At 45.8% G+C, this 23,792-nt stretch overlaps 2 protein-coding genes across 2 annotated transcripts in view; both read right to left on the reverse strand.

Annotated features, from left to right (window-relative positions):
- Positions 1 to 9,705: 9,705 nt before the first annotated feature.
- On the reverse strand, positions 9,706 to 11,308 carry LOC112561195 (uncharacterized protein DDB_G0281497-like). The gene is made up of 3 exons (XM_025233528.1): positions 10,938 to 11,308; positions 9,926 to 10,013; positions 9,706 to 9,799 (listed from the first exon to the last, which is right to left on the reverse strand). The coding sequence occupies exons 1-3, from the start codon at positions 11,236 to 11,238 to the stop codon at positions 9,706 to 9,708; spliced, it is 483 nt and encodes a 160-aa protein (XP_025089313.1). The 5' UTR covers positions 11,239 to 11,308.
- A 17-nt stretch (positions 11,309 to 11,325) lies between these two features.
- LOC112557919 (paired box protein Pax-2a-like) overlaps positions 11,326 to 23,792 on the reverse strand; it is a 129,707-nt gene continuing 117,240 nt past the window's right edge. Inside the window, exons 5-8 of the mRNA XM_025228072.1 lie at positions 23,271 to 23,470; positions 15,405 to 15,445; positions 14,875 to 15,139; positions 11,326 to 11,363 (exon numbers count right to left, since the gene is read on the reverse strand). Of these exons, the coding sequence (XP_025083857.1) occupies positions 11,326 to 11,363; positions 14,875 to 15,139; positions 15,405 to 15,445; positions 23,271 to 23,470 (544 nt within the window). The remainder of the gene's footprint in view (positions 11,364 to 14,874; positions 15,140 to 15,404; positions 15,446 to 23,270; positions 23,471 to 23,792) is intronic.

Below are 23,792 nucleotides of genomic sequence, written 5' to 3' on the forward strand. Positions count from 1 at the left end.
TTGTGCGACTGGTTGAGAGGCTGCAATGTTCGGGAGCAACTACTCGAACACACATTGTGTGGTGGGAGGATCTACAAGGCCCGGGCACAGGTACACACATTGTGCAGAAGGAGGGTCGACAGTGGTTGGGCGCCAGCACGCACATGGCAAAAGAAAAAAAAAACTACAACTGTGGTCACACTGCCTTTTAAGAATTATTATACAATTTTCTGTCACAGAAGAGAGAGAGAGAGGGAGGGAAGAAAGAGCGTGTGGCACACTTCTTTGGCGAAGCCTTCCAAACTAATGGCATTGAACACAAACGGCTTTGAAAATAGAAGAAAAACTCCAAAGAAATGGGGATCAGCATTCAGTCGCGGTTGATGGACTGCTCACTTTGTGTCGCCGATGAAAAATTTAAAGGAGCGTTTAAGAAAGCCAACACAAAGAAGCAGCATCCTGAGTAGCTGTACGAAGGACAACGTCTGCCTCTCCCAAGAGAACGACGTCTACGCACCCGTCTTCTTCCACCCCGTTAGAAAAAGAAAGTATACCCATGTAGAGACAGTACCGGGAATGTGCATTTCAAAAACCGCCAAAGGAAGCCATTGAATTTCTTCATCGATAATTAATATTCTCGAGGACTTGTCAAGTAACCTCTTGGGACTGAAGAGAAAAAGAAGTTTTAAAAAGTGTTGGAAGAAAGATTGAAGAAGGTACAGCTCTTTCTGTATTCAAAAGTTCTACTTGTGAAGGAAGCAAGAGCCGGTCCCATGCAACCAATACCAGGTTACTCATGACCAAAAAATAACAAAGACGGCGAAACCAAAGAACAGAGACAGGCAAAACAAAAAAAGCATCAGAAATAACAGATGAACGATTTTGTTTTTACGTACAGTGCAACGGGAGCTGAAACTGCATGCGAGCTTCCATATGGTGTGAATTATTCAGTGGCAGCTGAATCAAGTAAGCCGTGTAAAGGGACACATCACGTGGACTCTGCAAAAGCTACGACAGTGGCCTCTTGCCACAAGACAACGGCACTCTCCTGCATTATTGAAGTCGCCTCCCGGACAGCCGCCATGCGTCGAGGAAAAGAAAAAAAAAGTAAAGACTAAGTAGAGTTCAAAGGCGAATACAATACAGAATACACGATAAAGACCAACAAGGGATTCGATCCGCAGACCTCGCGGCAAACCTCTGAACGGCCCAAGAGGCACGTACAAATCCTGCAGAAGAATAAAGCTGTAGGTGCCAGGAAGGAAGACCCTAGGGATAAGGGTTCGGGGATGGACAATTTGCCCAAAGGCGTGTTCACAACTTGCCAGGTGGCTTCTGGGTGATTCTCAAGAGAGCTCGAGCCTCGGCGTCGCTGCCAAGGGGGGAGGACATAGAGAGCCAGAAGGACTCTTGCCTTTTACTCCTTGCGAGACAAGGGTCAACGGTCGTCATCGACAAGCAGCATTAGCAGCCCTCGGCCTCGCAAAACCCTCCGCAGGCTCCCATCCTCCACTTCACCATCCTCAGCCACGAAACGCTACACCAAGAAAACGCGCTCAGCTTGTTTTTCTTCGCCCCTCGCGCCCGAAAATGCTTTTTTGGGGGTCGCCTGGGGATGCTTTCGGGGGCTGCCGTCGAGATGGGGGAGGGGAGAGGCGGGTGCCTGAAGACTATTATTTCTCACAACTCGCGCCTGGCCGTGGCCACCAGGTCCGCGGGCGGGCAGTTTTATGGGGCGATATTTTGCCAACAGATCTGTGCTAATGAAATTCGGTAAGCGGAGCCGGGTGTTTAATGGATTGCCTCTTCCCGTGGGTCGGGCCGCCACTGGGCCTTGTCCCCCGTCCCTTATCTCCCGTTTCATTGGCAACGCGACAGGACCCCGAATTAGATCAGGCCTGCCGCAATCGCCTCCATTTCCCCCTCGCAGCCTTTCAAGGCTCTTTCGCCAGCGACGGCTAATGTTATTTCGCCTCCATTATTTCGCGACGCTGTTTGGAAGATGGGACGATCCCGATAACTAAAGACAATCACACCTTATTGTCCTTTAATGGACAGCGCAATTTGTGTCCAGCGCGGGGACCCGGCACAAAACAAACGGTGCAGACACTAATTAAAAGAAGAAAAGCAGGAACGAGCGGGCCCAGCGCTGGTTTCAAGGCTTTTTTATGAAAAAAAAAAAAAAAGGGGAAAGAAAAAGATGGTTCTGCCTTTGCCGAGTCCAGATTTTAGATATGAACGGTCTTCGCTTCTGCTTCTGCTAGCTCCGTGAGGCTGTCCACGAGAATTGTATAGAAAACATTCCTCCCCGAGGGGGTTGAGTAGCAGAGATCGAGGACAAAAAAAAAAAAAAAAGGAATCTGCGGCGAACTGTCATCACTATCAAGGGGAGATCACTGCGCGACCAAGGGAGACAACCATACGCTTGTTATCGGCAAAGTTTGCTGTCAGCGGGTGTTTGAACGCTGGTTCGAATCCACTCATCGCGCTAAGAGCTGCGATAATTGGTGACCTCGGAGCCTGTAAGGGTCCCACAATCAAAGGAAAGTCCTGTTCCCAACGAAAGTTAAGTGCATGTGGGATGTTGTAGAAAGCTTTCTGGTTTGCGACAGTCGTGTTCTCCGTGTTTCCATTATGTCAGCTGGAATTAACCCTTGACAGGTTAAAGATGTTTTCTCTCTTTTTTTTTAATTCATGAAAATGCTTGCTGAATCCTGGGGAACTCGGTTTGTAGTTGCGAATCCTATTGTTCTATATTCTCTTCAGTCAATAAATCATACGCCTGGTGAAACTAAACCAGGAAAATACAAACGACTGTATTGAAGCACACATACAATGTTCACTCCAGACTTCAAGCACCACGTGTTGAGTTATTCACTTATAAAAAAAAATAAATTTTTTCTTTGATGATGGCTTTATTGTGTTCGGCTAAAACATCTTGTCATTCTCTGCAGCTGTTCTTTTTTCAGTGAAATTATTTTTTAAATATCTTTTACTTCTGATAACTAAAGGTGATCATTAAAATTGCATTGACATTTTTTTTTATTTGGTCTTCAAATTTTCACTACACTACTTGAGACAGGAACAAACAAATAAACAAACAAAACAAACGAACGAACGAAAAAACAAACGAACGAATAACTAACGAACGAACGAACGAACGAACGAACCAACCAACCAACCAAGCAAGCAAGCAAGCAACCAACCAACCAGCCAACCAACAAACAAACAAACAAAACAAACAAACAAAAACAAACAAACAAACAAAATGTTGCTTAATTATCTAGTTTGGTTGCGTTCAGGCACATCGTTCGGCAAATTCTGTCTTTGAATAACCAGCAGACTAAGGAATCAGACTGACTGTCACACTAACGATGAAAATAATCCTGAAAACATAAGCTCTTCAGATGTCTGGCCCAGTGTGTCACTCAAATGCAAAAAAAAAAAAAAAAAATTGGCTGGAATATGAAAACACGCATTCACGTTTTCAAAAATAAATAAAAAATAAAAAGGGAGAAAAAAAAAATGAAGAAACAAGAGGTAGGAAAGACAAACAGGCTGAGACAAGCTTGTTGACATCAGTCCCTCGAGTGTTAGGAGCAGCGTGCACTCTGTCTGTCCTCTAGATTACACCCAGGGTACAGAAAACTGCGGGTGAGACAAGTGCTGGGTGTGGGTGTAAGAGAAGGGTAATGACGGACAATTATCAACAGATTTTCTGACTATAAAGACAGTCCCAATTACAGGGATTTACGGATATTGTGTTGGCGGACAGAATAAAATTGTAAAAAAAAAAAAATCCATCAGGCCCCAGCCCGGGCTAAACGCTGGCAAAGGTAGGACTAATGACCGCCAGGGACATTAAGGCTTCTCGATCACAGTCCAACGAACAGTTCAATCAACGGCGCGAATCTGGCAGACATCAGGCGCCGGCGATCGAATGGCCATGAAATTACCGACAAAGGGATTATCGGCCGTAAGATTAGGCGATAACTCTGCTCTGAGAGCAGCGCTAACCTCCGTGCTGCAGGCAGGCTAGCCCTATATCACCGCCACGCACAGCGTCGTCAGGCCACGAAGACAACCGCCAGGGGCCGCGACGATCGCGGTTGTCGTCCAGCAGATCGTTTCCTGTCTGACCACGTAGCTCACCGCCCTCTCACCCGATGGTGGAGTTAACACCGCTACACAGGGGCAAAGTCTTCGTGTGTCTGTAGTCGTGTCCAGCGAGGAGGAGGAGGAGGAGGAGGAGGAGGAGGAGGAGGAGGGAGAACGCCGTTGCGCTAAGCGTGAATTTACAGTCCAATTCTGAAGTTGCCTGAGCAACTCTATCGATTCTGTCTGAACACGGAGAAAGAGTCGGGTGGACGGGAAGTGGGTAGGTGAGGGAAGGGCGGGTCTAATCTTGACTTATGCTGGCTGATCGGCGGGTTACAGCAAGACAGGAAGTGACGCAGACTTGTGCCAGGTCCACCCAGCTGCGCGAGATGCTGGGTGACCTTTGTATTCTTTGCGCGATGTCCTTCTTGTCTAACTCGCGGTATCATGTTAATTTTAAAAATCAGTAATTTTTTTTTTTACCATATTTAAATAATCTCGACACAGAAAACTGGACTGTGAAATAAGAACCGAACAAAATAAAGATCAATTAAACTAACTAGCTGTGAAATATTGCTTGAGGAAAAAAAATGTTTCCTGAGGTGGTGTGCATTCCAAACACCACTTTGCTACTCAGACAAAAGTTAAAGTCTCTAGAAGATGCTTTATGTACCACCTAGGTACGAAGAAGAACTAGGTAAAGTTAGACAGACACCGTTACTAAAATATAGTCAAATGTAAAGAGAGAAAAAATGGATGAATTAATAATGATAAACATAAAGAAGCTACTACTGTTAAATGTTTTTAAAAAAAATGAACCCAATGAAAACAAAATTAACAAGCCTAACATTAAATATAAAAAACGAGAATGAGAGACAAAAATAAAGAAAGACTAACAAAGCCCACTCCTCAAAAAGGAGCAAGATGGAAAAAAAAATAAAGAGACCACAATTAGTTGGTTTTCAAAGCACTTCTTGGTTGTGAAGGGCCGCGCAAAAAGCCGCGCAATCATTGCAGCCATACAGCTGCACTCGTTCACAATTTTTCCTTTCTTCCTCTTCGCCATTCCTCTCTTCTCGTCTCCCAGTCATATTGCTCTCTCTTATTGTCATCCACCTCCAGCCGCCGCGTCTCTTCTCTCCCCTTTTTCCACATCTCCGTCCTTTCTCTCTTTCCCTCCCTCCCAGTCGGGAGGACATGCGCAATATGCTTTTCGATATTCCAATATCGCGCCGGCGCAGTCCCTGTGCTCGTCCCGCGCGGCGCACACTACATTAGTAGGAATTAATGGAGATCTTCATCAAATAGAAATCGTCTCCAATCTCGTCCGCGCTGAAACGGGATATCGGGTGGGGAGGGGGCGCAAGATGGGCTACAAATCGTATTGAGGGACGCGGCATCCCAAGGAAAGCCCTGACACAAGAGCTGCCCGCCGAGGTCTGCCTGATAATAAGGTGGCACGACTGGCGATAGAACTTGTCAAAGACCGTAACCTGAGCACTGGCAGCAACTTGTGTATGCACTCCTGCCTGTGTCTTTATGTTTGCTTGTCCGTGCGTGTGTGCGTACGAGCGGCTAGTTACTCGCTCTTCCCACTAGTTTATTATCACTCTTTCTAAGGACGTCTGGACTTCCAACAAGAACATTGCCTTGCGCGCAGATATGCCGCCAAAACCAACCAACCAACCAACCAACCAACCAACCAACCAACCAACCAACCAACCAACCAACCAACCAACCAACCAGCCAGCCAGCCAACCAACCAACCAACCAACAAAGAAAGAAAGAAAGAAAGAAAGAAAGAAACCAACCAACCAACCAACCAACCAACCAACCAACCAACCAACCAACCAACCAACCAACCAAGAAACAAAGAACGAAAGAAAGAAACCAACCAACCAAGAAAGAAAGAAAGAAAGAAACCAACCAACCAACCAACCAACCAACCAACCAACCAACAACCAACCAAGAAACAAAGAACAACCAACCAACCAAGAACAAGACGAAAGAAAGAAACCAACCAACCAACCAAGAAACAAAGAAAGAAACCAACCAACCAACCAAGAAACAAAGAACGAAAGAAAGAAACCAACCAACCAACCAAGAAACAAAGAACGAAAGAAACCAACCAACCAACCAACCAACCAAGAAAGAAAGAAAGAAAGAAACCAACCAACCAACCAACCAACCAACAAAAAAAACCAACAAAACCCAAAACAGAATTAAGAACCTAATATAGTGGAACAAGGTGAATATGTTTTATAATACAATCTACGTAAATGATTTTCTCTTCTTCTTCTTCCCTCCTTCGTCCCCACCCTTTGAGCAGCAGAAGGAAAGGCATTGCGGCGCAGTATGGCGACTATTCTTCTCCCACCTGCAGCGGAGTCCGACGACAAGCACGCTGCATACCCCTTAGCAGGCGTGGTACGGAAGAGGCAGCAAAGATTGCTGGCTAGAGGCCGATTGCATCCATTTATCCAATTGTACCCGTGATTGCATTGACTGCAGACCGGCCTCCAGGGGGACAGGAGAGAAAGGAGTGAGGGTCGTTTCCTCGGGGCGCGGGGTTGGACGAGGGGTGGAGGGCGAGGGGTGAGAGTGCAGGCAGGGCGTCGTGTGTACGAGGGTCGTGAGTCACGTGTACAGCTGTAGGCACAGACTTCAGGGATCCTTTCAGATGATGATGATGATGATGGACTTTCTTTATTTTCCAGAACCTTGTTTTCAGGATTATTGGGAAAGAAAGAACACTGCTGTGGCCCCCGTTCTAGAGTCTCAAGTCACTTTGTGCTAAAATCCTTTCACAGAGTAGGAGTATCTGCCTGGATATCTCAGTACTTGAGTATCTGGGTATCTCTGCGCATCTGGACTTTCTGGGCAACTAGCTTTTGCAATTCACCGGACCTGTACCCAAAAGAGACTCATGTGGCAAGGTGGGGGAGCTCTCGCACCAGGTTTGCTCCAAGGCAACCAAGGGGAACGACATCATGTCATGTTTAGCTACCATGATGCCATTACCTTTAGCTATCACAATATCATTCCATTGCGCTTAGTTATCCTTATTCATTGCGCTCATATTTCAGTTACCATGTTATATTATCGTTTTTAGACATCGCCTTCTCATTTTACCAAGGTTGAGACATCAGTTTAATCGACGCCCTTCTTTGTCTCTTTGATTGGTGGGGTGTTAGAGAGAGGGAGCAGAGAGGACAAACACGTGTCTACAAGCTCCAGCGTTTTGATCTCACGTTGTCAGTGCGAGGACCTTCAGTTGAGATTTCCCCTCCTCTCCCCCCAAAAAACGATTAGCTTCGCAACTATAAACGTAGCGGCCGCACAGGACTGTGGGAAGGTGGCGCTAGTTGTCCACACCCCCCGTCCCATCTCCTCTCCCTCCCTCTCTTCCCACTCTGCGATCCCCCATGGCTGCCGGAAGATCCAACGAGAGTTTGACGAGGACCCTGGCGGGTTGGGTAGCCATCTCGACCCCCAGCGCCGTCGCTGACAAGCAGTTTCAGCTGATGGATGGCAGGCGGGCGGGCAGAGGTTAACTATGTCCGCGCGCCCATCTCATTAGCCTGCATGACAGCTGATTTCGCTGCGGGACCCTAATCACGCGGACAAGCATCATGGCCGTCTGTCTTAGCACAACAGAGTCGATGGAGGTTTTTTTTTACTCCTAACCCACCAAAAGTACTTTAAACGGAAAAGTACTCAAAATAGACCTGCCTTTACGACACAGGACAAATAAATTACTAACCTAAACACGAAAATCTATCGAAAAAACATGTTAGCAAATACAAATGGTTTCCCCCGATGCGTGCGTGCAAGCGAGACGTCCACGAGATGTTGGGATAACCGTCAGCTGTTTTCACAGTGGCTTGAGCATGGAGAGGTAAGAGGGCATGAACAGATGACAGGCCTACAAAATGAGGGAGGGTTGATGTGCTTATGCAGCGTCTTCGTTCACCCGGACCACCCCCTCGTCCCCCAACTCCACCCAAACCCCCTCGAACTTCTCCTCCAACCGCAATCACCCACCCACGACCGCATGTCGTACTCGACCACGAGCCTTGACGCCGGTTCGGCGGCGGGAAGAATGAACAAGCGTACAACCACAATGCTTGGCACTGAACAGATAGTATCTTCATCTCCGGTATGTCCATTTCGCGGATGCTTTGGATCCATTGGCCGCTGGACTCCCGTCTTGCGGCCGGGCGCCATTGTAGAATTGGGCTGCTGGGTGGGTTTTTTGTTGCAGATCAAGGAAGACTTTGGTTGCGCATCCTTTGTTCTGCGGCATTTGCCCATTGTACCTGAAGCTTGTCCATGTTCAGAGCAACTCCTTGTAGTGGGGCCAAGCATTGCTGAGATAGTGAGTGACTTCAGCGTGACTAGTGTGGCGGCCGTAAAGAGAGTAGAGCGAGCGGTCAAGATTCCCATCTTCTTCCCTCCCTGCCTCATCTTGGCCTTTCTATCAACTGGGCTGGAACAGTGTGAGCAAGTGTATGACAGGCGGGGTACCAGTTGAACGGGAGATTACAGGCTGGACGGGGTGGCCCAAAACTACGGCGAAAGTAAGTGTTGTTGGATTCTCTTCTTGTGAGAACTTGACGCTGCTGTTGTCCATTTCAGAAGGACTGACTTCTCCTTCGAGCTGGAGACTTCTCTCTGTGATAGAGGTACCTGTTCACGGAGACGTTTGGCATGTCTCGTCTCTCTGTTCAGGACGCGTGCATTTTTGTATGTATGTGATGGAATGTGCAGTGTTGTGCTAGCAAGATTGGTATGTCCGAAAAAGGATTTCGAGGAGTTTATGAGATAGACGTTTGCCTCTGGAATGCACTGATTGGTTCTGGGGTGATTCACCATAAACGCCTGGAATGGTTCACTGCTACAGCGCCTATACAAGGACAATGCTCAGTCCTGACGAGTTAAGTCTCTGTCGGTTGGCAGATGGTACGCTGTATTGTTTTCGACTTGGCCTTAGAATGCCCTGGGTACCAATCCTGTGCTACACAAATGATTATGTGTTCAACACGATTGTGCTGCGAGATACGTCGGCTCTTTTGCTAATCGGAGATTTGCGAAAGGAATAACAGAAATCATTCTAACAGGGTAAATGGAGATTCTTTCTTCGGAGAATTAAATTTATTAATTATTTCCCTGCCGGACTACTTCATGAACAGAATAAGCAAAGTGGAGTTGGAGTATTGGATGCATCAAGCTGGTTAGCAGGTAGGTTTTCCCGACAAGCGGTTAAACAAGGACAAAATAAGAACTCGTGGAAAGGTTAATGATGAAGGGAAATAAAGTTGACAGCGACGATACACGTGGTGTTAAATTGCTATAGGATTTGAATTCGATTCAGTTCTTGGTCACAAGGACGATTTTATTGATAGATGGTCAGCGAGTAGAAGATCCTATATTTTCGTCCAAGTACAAAGAATACATAAACAAAAAAAAGTAAAAACAATAACATATAGACAAAGAGATAAAAATAATCAAACATAAAAATAAGTAATCTAAAAGGAGAATAAGAAGTAAACAAACAAAGCAAAAATACGTAGAAAAGTGTGTAAACAGAGTGGACAAATGATAGATAGACACATAGAACAGGTCACATCACACAGAAACTGGGTCAGGATGAAGTGGGATACTAGGCGAGTTTGTATGAATATCTGATTTTGGCATTGGCAGAAGTGGTATAAGAAAAAATCTGCAATATGAAAGACATGAACGAGAACAAACAATCAACAAAAGACAAACAATCAAACAAAGCAACAAACATAGACAGCAAACAAAAAAACAAGAACAAAACAAAAGTGACGTGAGCCGTGAGTACTGAGCAGAACGAGTGGACGTGAGCTGGTTGGGTGGTTGGCTGGTTAGGTGTAGTCTGGGAGGGTTGGAGCTGTATGTGATGGGGGGACAGTGTGGACAGATGGAATTATTAGGTCTAAGCCTGAGGCATCTTTAAGATTGTTCCGCGAAACAAAATATTTACTTCAGTGTCGCCGGCATGCGTCTAGTGTTATTCAAGTAAGTAGTTATAAATTATGTGTATAGGCTAGCTGCCACAATCTGACGACATAGCGTTCATAAATTCTATCGTTGTGGTTTATTATTATAATAATAAAATAACTACTATGACAAAGATTTCATTAGTGAAGTTGTCACTGCGTTGTTTCTAAAAGCAAATTAAATTAACTGTCACTACTTTTCACTGCTCTTAGCAATAATATTATCAACAGAAACCCCGTTTATATCAACGTCCATGCTGGGTATATATATACAGTGGTGATAAGTGATGATACATGTTCTCAAGAGGAGTAATGAAGCGTTGTCGTTTAGTTGGGGTATAGCTACGTACGTGACGAAGTAGTAATTTGTATTCCACAAGTACAGGTTGTTTAAGAAGTAATTTACATGGATTTGTTATTTGAGTTTAGACAGTATTGTGTATTAGGAATAGCTTCAGAACTAATGAATGGCGGAAATGTGACTACGTGACAAAATTAGATAGAGAGTAGAGAAAACTAGTGTAAAGGGAATTACGTGCCAGAAACGTGACACTTCCTGTTTTCTTCTTTCATGCGTGACAATTAAGCTATCAAAGCCCCAAAAAATGTTTCAGATGTAATTATAAGGCGTCCGAGAAATCTTAATATTTCAAATGTAATTAAAGCATTTTTGCCAGCAACTGAATGAGCGAGAATTCGTGTAAAGTTGGGAAAAACATTAAAACACACACACAGAGCGACTGAACATGCTAGCACATGGCATGATCTCTAGGTACATAATGTCAGCACTAACTCTGCCGGCCCACACACTGGCCCACACAATGGCCCACATACTGGAAAACTGCTGGAACGACGGCAGAGGAGCGTCGTGCACGCCGGGGACACTGCTGCAGGCGCTGGAGACGCCGCTAGTGCTGACCGCGGGCATGGTGTTGACGGGCTTCAGCTCCGTGAACGTGCCCCCGACGACGACGGCAGGCGACCCAGGCTTGGAGGAAGGGGAGTGGTTGTTGTTGTTGTTGCCGCTGGAAGTGTTGTTGTTGTTATTGTTTGTGAGAGGAGGGGACACCCTGGAACTAGTGTTGCTGCTGCTAACTGTAGTGGGAATGGTGTGACTGGACGAAGTGCTGGACATGGGGCTTGACTTTTGATGCTTGTGGACATCGTACTCTGGGGACACGCATTCATCCAGGCCATTGTATGATCCTAGATGGGTATGCGATCATGGGGTCCGGACGCCTCTGCTACTGCTGCCATGCACTGAGGACAAGCGCAAACAAAGCTGCCATGCCAAGCGTGCTCCGAATACAACATCTTTAGAAATTAAAACACAACAAAACAAAAATAAAATAGCAAACACAAAGAAACGAACCCCCCCCCCCAAAAAAAAAAGCAAAAAAAAAAATAAAATATAAATAAAAAAAATAAAGTAAACCGAAACAAAACAAAGACAACAGCAAACAGAAGGAATAAAAAAAAATACAAAAAAAAAACAAAAAAAAAAACCAACAAAAAACAAAAACAAAACAAAAAACCAATAAACAGCAGAAATTGTAAACAACACAACGATTGCAAAATCAAACGATCACACTACAATTAAAGGAATGGGGACCCAGTCCTCCCGCTGTCTGAAATAAAAGCAATCTCAGACTACTTCTCTCCTTGTCAGTCACTGAGAAAAACAGTTTTCGTGCAGTTACTGGAAAGACACTCTACGTGCTCACAATTTAAAACTTAACCACCACGTGCTTAGTGAATAATAAACAAACGACAAGAAGGCACAGTCAGGGATGCAAACACTATCCTACTAACACATTAGCATTTAACAACAAAAAACCCCCGCAAAACAACAAAACAACAAAAAGTCGCAATCAACAATCACAAGCTTTCACTTACATGTCTGATTTAAATATCGTGACCTTTCTTTAATATTTTTATGAACTATTTAATTTCTTAGGTGGAATATCAGGAAGGTAGTGATGGAGTCGGTGTCGCGGAGGACCCCGGGTGGGGAAGTTTGTAAGGGAGAGAATTCTGTGGACCAATACTCCCCACTTCCCTTGCGTATCGAGCCACTCTTGCACAATCTGGTCACACAGCACCACGTGGAAGTATCGAACTGCAAGCGGTCACGTGACCCCAACCTACAGGATTAGGCTACACCAGGACAGGCAGCAACAACCCTTGAGCAGCGCGCGCTGTGGAGAGCCAACAAACTAGGGGCCCGGTCCTGTCCTCCGACAAGCTAATTCATTTCTGCTGGCTGTCCACGGCCACACGGGGGCGGTGCTGGCCGCAATCTGTTTAAGTACTCTTCCCGCGTGTTGATTGTCTTCCAAAAAGCATTTAACGGCATATAGGAAGCCGGGCCCTGGCTGCCAGCGGCGGCAACAACTAAAGAAATGGAATTAGGCGGGATTGATTCTTTACACACGGGCACTTGTTTAGGGAGGGCTGCGAGTCGGCCGCAAGGAGATGGCAGTATGCTCGGCCCCTATATGAGCCTGCCTCCAACGGCGTTCCAGAAAGGGAGGGGATGGGTATGGGAGGGGAAAATGTGCGATGGGCGGACAACTGGCATCTTGGTGGGCGATGTTCGCGAGAGCTACACTTCTCTATCTAGTCCTGTCATCAGAAGGTCAATGTCTTCAATGTGTGCTTGACTGTCGTGATTATTGTCCTACTGCGCATGACTGTTACTAAAAATAATTAATTTAATGTAAGTTATTGATTAGTATGCATAGATACTTTCCCTAAATCTGCGTCATTAACAAACTCCAACTCTGCTTTTTTAAACAAAGAAAAAAATCAGTTTAATTGATGACTGTGTAAAAGGTGTGAGGGAAAAAAAAAAAGAAAGGTAACAGCCAATACGACACTGAGAAAAATCTGCTGGGAATTCCAGTGGAAGAGTAAAGTGACCTCATCGGGTCGACTGACGTCATTAACGGGTTCGAGATCCTCGCCGAGCAGCGCTCGCAACGAACGACGTGACGAGGACGTCAGCGCTCCAGCGCCAGCACCATCACGCGCGGTGGATGCTGGGAAAAGCATCGTCAGGGAGTGACAGGCACTCACTCGCGAGCCCTGTCCAAGGCCGCCGCCAGCGCCTCACTGTGGCCGCCGCTGTCAAGGGAGGTCATTATAAGCGAGACGAACGACTGGCGGGGAGGAGAAGGCATTGATCGAACTTGCGGGACGACGCAGAGTCTGCTGGGAGTGGAGATGGAGGAGGGGGGGATGACGGAAGGGGGGATGGGGATGGGGAGGAGGGTGGCCGTTCGGCCAAGGAGTCTCCGGCAAGAAGACTAAACCGCATTTGGACAACAGGCGAAATTAGATGAGCATCCGTAGTCCAGGCAAGGCGAGCCTGCCCGGGTGGTTTTGGGCGGGCGATTTGTCAGTAAGCCCACTAGCCGGGGGCTTTGATTGCGCTGGGCGCTATAATTGCACTGGATGCTTTGATTGCACAATGAGGACCTCTGCTCCTCGATGGGGGCCCCGGAGCTGTGGCGGGAGGAGGAGGAGGAACACACTTGCCTCCCGTGCCTGCCTTTTACTACTATTGATTTCTCCTTCTGGATTTTATTGAGTCGGATAACTCGCCCTGCTAAAATTATTCCACTTAGCGTTCTAAAGAAGCTAGGAGCGTAATAATCTTTTTTTTTTCCTTAAAAGAAAAATGTTTCGATCTCCAAAAATATCAAAAATATTACTAACTTTGCGCAAGGCTGTTATCTTCTGACGAGCACCTCCCATAACCTCGCCTTTCTTTTTTTTTTCCCTACTTAAAAAAAGTAGTGTTTACGACAAGAGAAAGGATTGTATAAATCGATTATAGCAAGGCTGAAATGGAGATACTGTTCAGAGCTGGATATTGTTGATAGAAAAGAAATATGATATCGATCGATTCATTGATATATTGATCGAATGAATAGAGAACAAAAAAGTTGAGTGAAATATTACTAGACAGCAAAAGAAAAATTTTTAAACTGATTGTTTTGGTCAAGAATGAAAACATTTTACAATGTTCCGTCACAAGCGGGTGAAAGGTTTTTTTCAAGCCTAGCTTGACACAAAACAAAATGTGATGAAGGAAACGGGAAGGATAAATAATACACACAGAATGGCATAGACGACAGAAGGATTAGTTTGAAATTATTGCGCTTCCGACAAAGTTACATAAATTAACAACACGGTCGACAGAATATGTTTTAATGCGAAGGTCAGTAGATAATTGATGCTCATCCAATTTGAAACATCAAAGCACGGGAACCGAATACCTGCCTACACTTAGACCTACAGACCTATGCGTGTGTTAGAATGTTCTTGAACATTCGTACAAAAATGAAAATAAATGTCTTCATTTGAAAAAAAATATATAAAGAGGATTGCCCAGAAGAAAGCGGAATTCAAAGACAGAGGCAAGTCCTCAAGACCCGATTATCGTTTAAAACCGGAGATAATGACGTCAGAGCTCTTTCAGTTGGTGTGACGTCACTACCTACGTCATTCAAACGATATTCGTGTCTGGTTGAAACTCGCCTCGGGAGTTCAGCCAGTGGAAGCGAAGCGAGGTGTGGTTGGGTGGATGGGGATGAGGCTGGAGGATCGGGAACACGAGTGACTAACAGCAGCACCACAGCAACAGCCGACTACAGCCAGTCAACGTCTACCCTTCTAGAACAAAACCAAAAAAAAAAAAAAAAAAAAAAAAAAAAAAAAAAAAAACAAAAAGGAAAGAAAAGAAAAGAAAGAAAAAGCGACCTACCTAGCGAGGGAGTGTAGGCAGCGGCTGCAGCCGTGTGTGGCTCGCTGCCTCCTGCCCCCGATATATGGTACTCCTGCTTGATCTCCGTGGCCGAGTGGCCGCTGGGTGGATGTGCACCCGAGAAGGCAGGAAGCGCGTAGCCGACGGGGTGCAGGGCGAAGCTGGGTTGGCCGTTGGTCAGCACGTCCGGCTGCTCGCTGGAGCCGTTGTTATCCAGCCGCGCCATCTTGGAGGGGTTAGGTCTGACGTCGTATGGCCACATGCCCTGGGGAGGAAACGAACCAACCACCTTGCTTTACTTTCTCACTCCAACACCGTGAAAATCTTCCAAAACAATTTGTATACAAAATAACAAGAGTGTAATCAATACAAAAACTAATCTCCTGGACTGGTGTAAGAAGATAATCAACAAGAAAAGGAAGATACCAAGTGAGAACAACGATTATTGTTGCCCCCCGCAAAATTCCTCCAGTTAAATCGGTTTCATCCATAATCACAGTCTAAGTCAAAGAAATGGCATGATATCTTACCTCGATCCTGTTTTCTACATTTTCTCGCGTCCCATTGGCCGCTGAAACAAACGGAAACGAGGATTTCTGTTAATATTTTGAAACAAGTTAATAAACTAGAATATTTCTATGGAAGAATCGTCTTTTCAGTCGTGTTAACGGACTATTTTTTTCCCGGCCTTTATTTAAGCCACCTGCAAAATTCAATTTTTGTACTAGGAAACAACACGGATTATAAAGCGCCTAAGGCCTTCACCACACTAACAATTTTTAATGAGATGAAGGTCGAGAGAAAAGGTGCTTCATACACCAATTAAAAGGTGTCGTTTCCATGCAGTTCTGCTCTTGTTTTCTTTCTCTTAGTTCCTCACACAAAAGGAACAGGAACAGCCCTTCCAGCCATGCGCCGCAGCACTGCCCTGCTCCCTCTTCCTCCAGGTCTTTGTGCTGTGATACGATGATGTCATCCAATATCCAAGCAGTCGCCCGCCCGAATGATTGAATATTTCTTTGTGCGTCTCATCTTTCCTTCACACCATTTCACACTCACGCAATCACGTAGGCTTACGTCCCCAATGCCATTAGCCCTACTAACACCTTTAAAACTCACCCCACCGATGTTCAATCCCTCACCGATATCTCATCAATTGTGTTGGGCTCGAGTACTTTTTTTTTTTTGTAAAACACATTGTTGGTTTCTCCCTTGGCAACCAGAGAAGCTGAAGTGAGGGTTGGGGGAGGGCTTTGAATGGATGGTAACCGTGATCCGTAACCAAAGAAGGAAAACTTCATAAATCCAGTGAGCGTCATGTAAAAAAATATAAGATGTGAAGTCAACACATGAAAAATATTAAAAATGAAACGAAATCTGCTGGGTCACGTGATGTAAATTTGCAGGGTTGGCTGCAGAACTCCTCCCACAGAGACTGGTTGTCCCGTGAAGTCTTGCCAGCAAACCGCACAATGACCGATGTTAGCAGCAGTACCTGTGTGTGTCAACTTGTTCCTAATCTGAAATGTTCCTCTGCTTCTGAACAAGATACTAAAGAAGGGATTCTCGAATGCCATTGTCAATTGTTTAACATGCAGTGTCCTCACACCGCGTGACTCTCGTGATATGACGAAAAATCAGAGAAAAGTTTCACGTTAATTCTCGTTCACTCTCATCGGTTTCTTTATTACTTTGACATTAATTACAGATGAATAAAATTTTAAAAAATTAAGATCCATACAATTTTAGATACAGACACTTTTTCCGCTTGTTTTTTGTACGGACTATCGCTTCGTTGATAAATTTTCATGTCGGTGCATTGACCTCCTATCTACAATGGGACGCGCACTAAAAATTCTCTTATTATTATTATTGAATTCCATTCTCTTGGGGTAGAAAAGAAAAAACAAGAGTAGAGAGTAAGCTTCATTCGACATCATATCGAATAAAACTCTACAACACGCGGAGACTGCATCAAAGAAAGGTTCCACTGTAGGGCCTAGATTGTGCCTTATCGACTAGGGTGGACGGCCACAAGTTGAGCATTAAAATGAATTGAATTTGTCCATATTGTTGAGCGCCAACGTCACCTCATATCGCACAGTGGGGAGGCCTTACCACCGACCCTGGCCCGAACAGAAGGAGAGTACTCCCCTCCAGCCTTCCCTTCTTCCACTCCCACCCTTCCAATCACTGTAAGCCTCGCCAGTGCTGCCGATGATAGAATGTGGACGCCAGGCTCGAGAACAACAGGCTGTTGAATCGCCGGTCCTGCCTTCCTTCTGAGAACGATGTAGGATCAGACCGAAGCAGAAGGGAAGGCGAGTGGTGGAGGAAAAGCCCTGAGATGGACATCGTGGTCTAGCAATGTCGCTCTACTCGCCGTGGGCGACAAGGGCGACGAAAGGCTGCTCGTGGCGAGACGACGAAGAAGACGGTGCAGGACGCAGAGGACGAGGCAGGAGGACAGAAAAAAAAAGAGAGTGAAGGAGATGAGGGCCGTGCTTGCATGGAACGAAGCATCAGGGAGGGGGAGCAGAGGGGTACAAAAGACGAGCTGCTTGTGTCGGGTGTTTTGGTGGGAGAGGCGAGCACAAGAGCAGACAAATAAATCGTGCATTGGCAACATCCGCCGCCACTTCCTGCTCAAGATGGCGGTCGCAACGATTGAAATTGCAGCTCGACAAGACATCTGCACGGCGGCGGCTCTCAATCAGGCCCTGCTTCTAATTACAGTTAATTTCCTTGGTCTCTTGTGCCGTCTCCACTGCAACCCTGGGCACAACTAACACGGTGTCGCTTTGAACATCCGGGACTCTATTGCGTCGCGTAATATACACCGCTTTGCCGGAAGTGACTTCAATGAATCGCTCCGCTTTGCCCCCTGGACGATATTGCTGCCGTCCTTTTAGCTGCCAGAGCAGGGATTAAAGGGCTTTGCGTGTTACTGGCGCAGATATCGCCCGCCTCCCCAGCCTTCCAGCGGAAGACTTGAGACGCCATGCTTCACAATACGCCGAGAAACCTTCAGGGTCTGCGAGGTCAGAAATCCAATATTGGCGGAGCCCTGCCAAAGAAGCTGGCCGTATTGCTGGGAAAGATCTGAAAGTTTGCTTTGCGTTTTCTCTTCATGCATCATCTCAATAGAAAAGGCGCGAGCGCCTTGGCTTCGCAATAAAAAGTTGGGAGTCCCAGCATCCCTTCCCTCTGTCTCTGTCTCTCTCACTGTCTCTCTCTCTCTCGCACGATTCCAAAGCCGTCGCTTACACGAGGCAGCAACAGATCACAACTGATTTCGTGAAGGCGTGAGCGAGTTCCATATTTAGTGAACCAATGAATTGATGAAGTCTAGCAACGAGGTCCAGGACGACCTGAGGTAAAAGGAAAAAAAAAAGACATCGTGCGACTGGACAGCTGCACGAAAATGAAAAGGTCTGCGCACAAATGGAACTTTATGCGCAGATGAAACCTAAAAAAGCTTAAAGTGTGCGACTTCAATACAAAGTAGTCATCTGTCTTCAAAGACTACATATCTGAAACAGATACTTTCAGGATGAGAAAAACCCCAGCGAGCCAGAAAGATGTCTCCCACAACATAACGGGAAAATCGCTCTCCCCTCCCTACAGGTAAATAATGTACCTGTTCACAGTGTAACATACTGGTCCACACAGGAACGTATTGGCCCACAGTGTATTAACTGCTGGCCCACAGGGTATGATCTTATAATGTGCCAAGCAACTACACGTGACCCAGGGTAAAGCTCCTGTTCGAGTGCAGGTGTCGGTACCTCAAGGAACAACCACACCGGCGCGCGACTCTCGACTCCATTGTCAGTTCAAATGTCGTTCGTGTGCCTCTTGCCTGCCATCTAATTCACAAGAAAATCCACCTTTTTATTGATATAACGGTGCTATACACATTGATGCTTCGCTGAACGAAGAGAATAAAAAAAATATTTTAAGTTACTTTAAAAGTCGAAGGTAAATATAAAAAATCTCTTATTGCGGATTCCCTTTCCTTAATGACGCGGAACCATCATACCCCTGTGTGTGATCCACGTTATGAAAGCACTGTTCGAAAAGACATCCCAGGGAGTAGGCACTTTCAAAACACAGGCACACACACACGCACACACACGCACGCACACACACACGTGCCGATCAAACGATGTAAAGACGGACGAGTTCAACCTTTAGGACAGCTCCCGTAGTTCACCGTCAGGGCAGTCTACAGGAGGGTATCTAGGGGCGCGGGTGGGTAGCACCTTCGTCCACACCAATTCCCCCTTCAACCACTCCCACCCCCACCCCTATTCTCTCCCGCTGCAACCTCGGTGCTGTGCCAGGATGCCCGCTGAAGTCTCCCGTTTCAAATGCATTTCCTTTCTATCGTACGAGGCTGGAGACAAAAGGCAGCAATAAATCCAGGCCAAACTCGCGGCGGGTGGTAAAACAGAAGCCTTAATTGACAAACGGATAGATTTCTAAGGGCGATCACTGGCAGGACGCGGCCAGATTGTTCCTCCCGTCGCTCAGCGTGCTGCCCCCTAGCGCGATCAAACCCAGGAGGACGGGTTGAGTGAAAATAGGGAGAAGATTACCGGACCTCGGTGACAAAAACTAATGTGCATTATCCAACACCGGCCCACGCTTGCCTTTCTTTCTCTATCTTCTGTTCGCGAAGAGTTCCAAGGTAACCCCTCCACGGCGCCATGCCGAGTCATTCTTGTATCCAGCCCCCTACAACTGATTTTCTTTTCTCGGCATTCTCTCCTCTGTCACAGGCCATGTCGCGAGCGTCAGGTTGAAAGTGGCCAGACTGTGGATAAATCTATCAACGACAGAACCCAGGTGTGCTTTCATTCACACCGCCCCTGTCCCGGTCAAAAAGTTAGCTTTCTGCTCGATTCATATGTGTTCTGCTGTTTGTTTGCTCGCCCTCACGGAAAGTATTGTGAAACACGCTGAGCGGCTGTACGGGGCTACAATACATTTGATATTAACTCTGGGTTTAACATGATTACAGGCCATTTGCCAAAGTGATGTTGATGTGTTACGTGAATAAAAGACAGCGAATGATACTTCAACATTAGTGACATGACAGTGCTTGGTTCGGAGCCAGCCTTCCGCAAGTCGTGATGTCACTATTTTTCGTTATTATTTACTTTTCAAAAGTTGTGATTATAGTCAATTGACTAGTCCGCTTGTTCGTCTTCTACAGATTTATGGCAATGTCCATCCTTACTCTTCGTTCCCTGATTCCTCTTTTGTGTTTTCTATGTTTGTGTTTTATTACTTGTCTGCTCGGCTGTTTCTCCTTCCGTCCGTCTTAAGCGCTGAGAGCATGCTCCTTTGAGAGAATGATCATGCTCTGTATAAATTACACGTGTTTATTTATTTATTTATTAATTATTATTATTATTATTATTATTATTATTATTATTATTATTATTATTATTATTATTATTACACGTAAGCATGGCTCTTACAGCAGTCCTACACAAGCATTACTGTTGTCATGGTTACCAGAATATATCAGTATCGCCGCTGCCTTCACCAGGTAGGTGTAGAAGAACTCTTTCACTTTCAAACTCTTCAGATAATTTCTGACAAGCTGAAGCAGTATTGACGAACATCAAGTTCGCGTAAAGCTCAAGCTCAAACAACACAACCTGTTTCCCACTCCAGCCATAAATATTTTTTGTTGGAAGTGAAAAGGCTGTGGTTTCTGATTGATTTTAGTCGTTTTTTATAATTCGTCACCAATAGGATTGGCAATAACTGATAAAAAACATGAAAGAGATAAGCTGTACACAAGCGCTGTGTGTGTGTGTGTGCGAGCGCCCATGTGTGTGAGCGTGTGTGTGTATATATATACCTCTCCTCACAAGCCTTCTTGCATACTCTTTCACGACGAGATTCATCTATATCTGTGTACTCACTTTACCTTAGTCGGAAAGCCAGAAAATTCAAAAATTCTCCATTACAGTTTCTAAACAGTCATTCTACTATGAGAATCAAAGAACTTGAGTATTGAACCCGAGATGGTGAGATATTGGTGAATGTTTTCTCCGCCATCTTGTCCGGCCACTAGTAGGGAGCTGGCCCTCACCGAGTAGCCCGTAGGGAGACACAAAAGATGAAGGGCCAGCATCAGACTTCACACGGACAAAGCTCGGACAAAACCGACAACATTCGTTGCCATCACTTTGGATGTGAACGTTTATTCATCGTGTAATAGCCGACGGTAAATCTCTATTTTCAAGTACCCCTCCATCTCCACATCCCCCAGCCATCTTCCGTGCCCATCCTCATGCAAGTGTACACGTTCAGTATTATTCATCCGTCTGTCTACACGAGAGGGTAAGAGCAAGATAGAGAGAAGACAGACGAACGAGTGTCTGTCACTCCCACCCCACCCCATAAACCTCCCACCCCTACACCAACCTGACCGCCCTTCTCATATATTGTTGGAACGTTTAGTGAAAATCCTCAAGTCCCTCACCCTGTGAATTATTGAGCGGAGTACATTTTCACGAATCGAGTCAATTTTCGTGATTAAAGTGCCGTTAAAGTAAGGCTGCCCGTCAGAGGGGGGTGCGCCCCTCGGGGGTCGTCGCTTGCGTCTTGTGGGAGCGAAGCAGCCTTCATCACTTATTGAAGCAATCGCCCATTAATGCTGGCCAGGGAATTACGACGATTTCTGTAATATGAAAATCTTAGCGGAAAAATGGACTGAACAAAACGAAGAACGAAAGAAAGAAAGAAAAAAGAAAGAAAAAAAAAAATTTCTTGGAAAGAAAGGAAAAACAGAAAAAGGAAAAGAGAAAGAAAAGGACTAAAAAAAAAAAAAAAAAAAAAAAAATCAACCGAAAAAAAAAAAAAAAGAAAAAAGGGAAGAGATAAGGAAAAGGGAGGATCAAACATAAAATCTGATAATAATGACCAGAGACCCGCACACTTGAAACCAAAACACCGACCCGCTGAATGACAATAGGCCAGCGTGCTTTTTCCATTGCAGGATGGAGAATAATGTGTTGTTTACCCAAGTATTTGGAAGCGTGGATGCGGGAGCCGGCAGACCAGTCTTGGAGCAGCAAACAAGGAAGCAAACTGCACGCGGACGATGCGGCCAGTGTGGGAGGGGACGGGCCGGCACCGGGAGGAAAAAAAAAAAAAAAACCTGGCCAGGACCGCATCCCACAGCGAGTCTTCGGATGACAATTGATTTCGCAAACGGTGGTGTGAAGTAAATCGCGCGGTGTGTGTTTGGCCAGACAATTATTAAAGTGCTTCTCTCGGATGCACACCCCTGCGGAGTTGTTGAGAAAACATTTATCATGCTAAGGGTGATTACACTTGATTGTCCGCGGAAAACATCTTCCTGGGCTAATGAGGGGTGAGAGTAACCGTGCATTTCGACATTTTGTTTCAAAAATCCCAGTTAGAAACAATTTTCCTTTCAAACAACTCGCCGTATTTTCTTGCCTTCTTCTTCTCTCTCGTGGTTATATCCCTTCGTAATCCTGATGGTGGTGGTGATGGTGATGGTGAGGTGGGTGAAAGATCTCGTGATCAGTGCGTGCGTGCGCGAGTGATCGATGGTGCACGTGCGTGCATCACCTCCCCACCCATCCACCAAACCACCCCTCGTCCCGCCAGTGATCAGAAGATGTGACGCGGATGCAGAAAAAGAGCGGATACACGGGGAGGTCACTCTGTGACGGGAGAAAATGCCAGCACCCGGCAGCAAATGGAAGTCGTCCCTTTGGCCTGGCATCTTCAATTCCATCGCTCCTCTCTTCCACACGATCCTATTTTCCCTTCTTGTTCCCTTCCTTTCCCTTCCTTCGTCTGCTGCCACAAATACTTTCCCATCCCACCCACCTTCCAAGAAGACTTCTTCTCTCTCTCTCTCAGTAACGATGTCCAACAGGCAACCACTATTTTTCCTGTTCCGATAATCATGCACTTTGGAAAGACCACTTTTGTGGCGAATAACAATTTTTTTTGTGTGGAAAATTCGTAGTATCTTCTTCATTGAAGATTTTTTTAAAACCGTAGGCTTTCACGTGTTGTGAAAAACAATATCTTTGTGATTAATTAAAGCGCATTAAAGAAATCAGAGAAGAGAGTGGAGAAAAAGGACCTGAAAATTCACATTTTAAAAAGTATCCAGAATCTTGGTTTTTTTTCGCATTTTGTGGTGGAAGGGGGCATGCTGGTAGATGTGATCGGCGACGACCGTGACTTACGACGACTACAACGACAGATACGCTGCAAAGCAAGTTAGCTGAGGATGAAGGGAGGCATGAACTAAACACTAACTAACATCAAGTCTTCAGCAGGAAGGGGTATGGAAGGGGTGAGGATGGAGAACTAAACACTCTACCTACCGTCTGACTCTCCTTTCCGCTTGCCGGTGCTGGGAGGCTTGATGATGTCGGAGATGCTGTAGCCTGGGCGGTGGATGTCGCTGGCGGAGGGGGACGGAGAAGCCTGTGACATGGAGGGCGTCTCCACTCCCATGGGGGGACTGGCCTGACTGTTGGGAGACGTGGACCTGGCGCGGTCAGCAGCGCGGTTGCGAACGATCCTGAGACAGAAGAGGAACGAAAACGTTGCAGGCGCGCAGCATGACAATCAAATGGCATGAGACACAATTCTGTAGAATGTGACATGAAAGACGAGTACAGCCAACAAGAACGAGAAATAAAAATCCCACGTGGTGTGTTCTTACGACGAGTCTACTGTCTAACAATATGCTGACCCGTGGCTTTTATTTATTTTTTTTCTTATAGTCTCTCAGTTCTGAGATACAAAACGAACATGCGGTTTATTACGCATAGTTCTATTCACTTACAAACAAACAAACAAACAAACAAACAAACAAACAAACAATGAAAATAAACAATACA

This window comes from Pomacea canaliculata, linkage group LG1 (genome assembly GCF_003073045.1).
Source record: "Pomacea canaliculata isolate SZHN2017 linkage group LG1, ASM307304v1, whole genome shotgun sequence".
In the NCBI taxonomy this organism is placed as follows: Eukaryota; Metazoa; Mollusca; class Gastropoda; order Architaenioglossa; family Ampullariidae; genus Pomacea; species Pomacea canaliculata.